Here is a 3,812-nt window from a genome sequence, read left to right as displayed (position 1 = left end):
TGGGGAAGGGGAGAGATGCAACAGAAGTCCCTGGCTATATTCAAAACAGGGGTGTTGCTGTTCATGATTTACCACACAGTCACATTGGCACCCCCACTTCACCCCTATTTTTAATTTTCTCATGTGCATTATTTTCCTCACTTTGCTTAGCATTATGCATAGATCGATAAACTGACCATGCTATTATCAGCTTATTGCAGATGCAGTAGCCTATAGACTATCACTCTAATTCATATATTAGCCTATTAGTGTTTCCAAGTAGCAAGATGCCACCCTATGTTTGACGTCATTTAGTAGAGCTGTAACAAAATCATTTTTACACTCTAAAATATTCTGCTCAGTGTGTTCCTTGCTTACAGTTCTTTAAAAACATCTCAGGGATCCATAACAGAATTGTTTCTTTATGTTATATGTCAGCCAATATTGTCCTACAGTATTTTATTGTATTTTTTCAACTCTCAAATATTGACCTCAGTATTACCAACTCAGTTTCAACAGTACACTGTATTATGGCTTTGTCGGCCCATGGCGTGTCACGATAACTCATCAAATATTGTAACATTGTTCTGGATTGAAAACTGAAAAGCAGTTTAAAACATCATGTTGGACACTATCTCTGGTTCTCTGCATGAAAATCTGGTGTTTGTTTATAGACCTATGTTTTGCTGAGACCAGGCTGACATGACCCTAAAAAACAGCCACGGCTGTAGTAAGCAAATGCTGCTGTAGCGGTATGATTATGTTGTGATGTCAGTGAGCAGGCAGCAGGTGGCAGCAGTGATACTCCAGGTGAAGATTAGGTGGACTGGGGAATCATGCCAGCAGCTCAGCAAAAAGAAGAAACTGTGAGTTTTCCAGCTGCAGGTGCAGCTGCTTTCGTTGCATCCAGCTGATAATCACCTTCACAATAGTGAAACTCATTCACTTTTTAAGATAGAAAGCGTGTTAAAGGTCACTCAGAGCAAATAAAGGTTTGCTGATTCTGCTGTGGTTTTTGTAGTAATTCATCAGCTTCCTTAAAATTTATGTTTTCTGTATGTGTGCTCTGTTTTATATCTGTTTGTCTGCAGATAGAGGCTTCATGTTCTCTGAGGAAGGCTGTGAGGAATGATCCTCTCCTCAGAACGAAGTTCAGGTTCTCGGTGCCGGTCCTTCAGTGGGCAGGAAGTTTCTCCAGATCCGCTTGGGAGCAGCTGAAGAACCAGACACCTCCGTATGGATGGAAGGGACTTCCTGTTAATGGTATGGCCCACCGCTCATTCGTCATATGTGGATAGCTGAGTTGTCCAGATCTGACTTGATTTTTTTGACATGTCTGTTTGACATGTTGGTTGAGTCTGGTTTTCTATTATTTTTGTTTTGGTTCTTCAAAACTGGAACTGTTGTCAAAACAATAAGACCCTAAACCCAAACCTGCAACAGTGCAGCTTATTGACTGTCAGCTGGACATCAACTTGCAAAACCTGAAAACATAGGCTAGTCAATTCACTCATAATAAAAGACCAATTAGATTCAGATTTTTAGTGCAAATACTGTCAGATTTATTACACATAACAATTTGCATTTGCAAATGCATGTACACATTTGTAGATTTGTGTATATATTTGCAGCTTCATCTACACATCTTATGCAGACTCCTGTACATATTCACAAATCTTAGTACACACATAGTATACATATACTGTAGTTTCACAACACATAAACCAGGGCCCGGATCTTTGACCTACAAACAGACATCATCATGTCATCAGAGGCAGAATGATTTCTCATAGGTGTAGGTGAGTAATGGTTCTCTTCTGTTCCTCTTTCCTCTGCAGTTGTTGGCTTGACCTTGTCCCTCCTCAACAGCTCTCATCTCTTTGGGCGTGGCTTACCTGACAGGTGCGTTCGCTGTGCTGTGGTGGGAAACGGTGGCATCCTCCGAGGATCCCAACAGGGGAAGAACATTGACAGCCATGACTTTGTCTTCAGGTGAGACTGAGGACACCTGAGTGGACAGTGTGACAGTCTCTCATCAGGCAGGGAATATCACTGCTAGCTTTTAGTCTCCATATTTAGCATTTATCAGGGGTTAATAAATGGTTTGTACCACTCTATAATGTACTATAAGCAGATACAAGGATATTTTAAGTGCTTTTTAATGTGCAGTATTTTCTGACACATACAGCTTTTTAAAAATATTATTACTGCTGTGCTTTAATATATTGTCACTCATGACAACATAGTCATGAATGATCGTTTTATAGATATGCTCTTGTAGTACTGCTGGGGACCACACATGGGGATGTGGTCATGAAAAAATAGGTGATTAAATTCTGGAAAAAATGTCCCATATGTCCTTGGTCCTCCTCAGGATGAATGGAGCCGTGATCAGAGGTTTTGAAGGGGATGTGGGGAGGAAGATTTCCTTTTACGGTTTCACTACAAACACCATGAAGAACGCGCTCAGAATGTACGGAACAGACGGCTTCACTGAGATCCCTCAGAGCCCGGTGAGAGATGTTGAGAGAAACAAACCTTTGAGGAAGTTTATTCTCAGTTTCTGGGTTTATTTCTTTGTTAATGTGTCATTGTCTCCTTCTTGTGTAGGACATAAAATACATCTTCATCCCATCAGACCTCAGAGATTATGTGATGATGGCAGCTGCTGTTCAGGGTAGGATTGTCGTCTCAGGCAGAGACAAAGGGGACAGGTGAGGCCTTTCAATAGTTTGGGCAAGTAGACACAGATCAGTATTAACCAGCATTAAAAACTCAACATATAGATTATTACTGGCCATTGCTGAGTACAAGGCAACAGGCTGAAAAGTGAGACTAAAGAAGGCTAAAAACAGCATTTACAGCCTGATCAATCATAATCACTCTTCAGTTGATCAGTCAGTCTGCAGTCTGTCTAATATAGAGGTCAGAAAACTGTGCTTATATCCAGAGTGGATATTTTCCCTTAAACCTTCTTATGTGTATATACATAAAAAAATGTATTTCTTCCACTTTGCCATCTGCTTTGTAGCTCCATTCATGGCCTGTAGATGGCAGTGAAACCCTTTTTAAGCTTCAACAGATCTCAATGATCATGAAAAGACTTTTCATTTTAGGATAAGTTGTCTTCTGCTTCTTCTTCTTTTTCTTTTTCTGGTCATTACTATTATTCTCTTAATTCTTTGGCTGGCTGTAATTATTTTTTATTCATATTTTATGTCTTATCCAATAGACCCTGGAAGTATTTTGGCCACAAACAATCTGAGAACTTCAAGATTCTCCACCCAGATTTTATTTCCTATGTGACACACAGGTGAAGCACCACAAGCACGTGTATTTTTAATTTAAGTCAGTTTTTAAAAATGAACAGACTGCTCTGAATATAAGACAAGATGTTGTGGATGGTCAGATACAAAGGCTGAGCTTTGTCTCTATACCTTTGTCAATTTCTCAGCTTCCTTCAGTCTCCTCTACTGAACAGCGAATGGACGCATCACCTGTACATGCCGAGCACTGGAGCTCTAATGCTGCTGACTGCCTTACATACCTGTGACCAGGTAACTAACACACACACACACACAGTGTGTAAACAGTGGATGTATAAGTTGCTTGATGCTTATAAAAAGGGTCAGTGTAAGCCATCATTACATTTCCCTTGAATGACTGAAGGACATCCTATTTGTCTATCCTGGAGGTTTCAGCTTACGGCTTCATCACCAGGAACTATGCAGCATTCTCTGATCATTACTACGACTCCATGGGGAGGCCTCTGATGTTCTTTGCCAACCATGACCTGCAGATGGAGAGCCAGCTGTGGGAGGCGCTGCACCTCC

At 40.7% G+C, this 3,812-nt stretch overlaps 1 protein-coding gene across 1 annotated transcript in view; it reads left to right on the top strand.

Annotated features, from left to right (window-relative positions):
- Nucleotides 1–815: 815 nt before the first annotated feature.
- Nucleotides 816–3,812, top strand: part of st6galnac2 (ST6 (alpha-N-acetyl-neuraminyl-2,3-beta-galactosyl-1,3)-N-acetylgalactosaminide alpha-2,6-sialyltransferase 2) — a 16,263-nt gene continuing 13,266 nt past the window's right edge. Inside the window, exons 1-8 of the mRNA XM_020599138.1 lie at nucleotides 816–845; nucleotides 1,071–1,242; nucleotides 1,818–1,971; nucleotides 2,354–2,492; nucleotides 2,590–2,693; nucleotides 3,212–3,292; nucleotides 3,434–3,536; nucleotides 3,674–3,799. Coding sequence (XP_020454794.1) covers nucleotides 816–845; nucleotides 1,071–1,242; nucleotides 1,818–1,971; nucleotides 2,354–2,492; nucleotides 2,590–2,693; nucleotides 3,212–3,292; nucleotides 3,434–3,536; nucleotides 3,674–3,799 — 909 coding nt within the window. The remainder of the gene's footprint in view (nucleotides 846–1,070; nucleotides 1,243–1,817; nucleotides 1,972–2,353; nucleotides 2,493–2,589; nucleotides 2,694–3,211; nucleotides 3,293–3,433; nucleotides 3,537–3,673; nucleotides 3,800–3,812) is intronic.

Source organism: Monopterus albus, unplaced genomic scaffold (genome assembly GCF_001952655.1).
Source record: "Monopterus albus unplaced genomic scaffold, M_albus_1.0 scaffold40.1, whole genome shotgun sequence".
In the NCBI taxonomy this organism is placed as follows: Eukaryota; Metazoa; Chordata; class Actinopteri; order Synbranchiformes; family Synbranchidae; genus Monopterus; species Monopterus albus.
The sequence above is the reverse complement of the archived record's forward strand: the minus strand, read 5'-3'. Positions and strand labels throughout refer to the sequence as shown.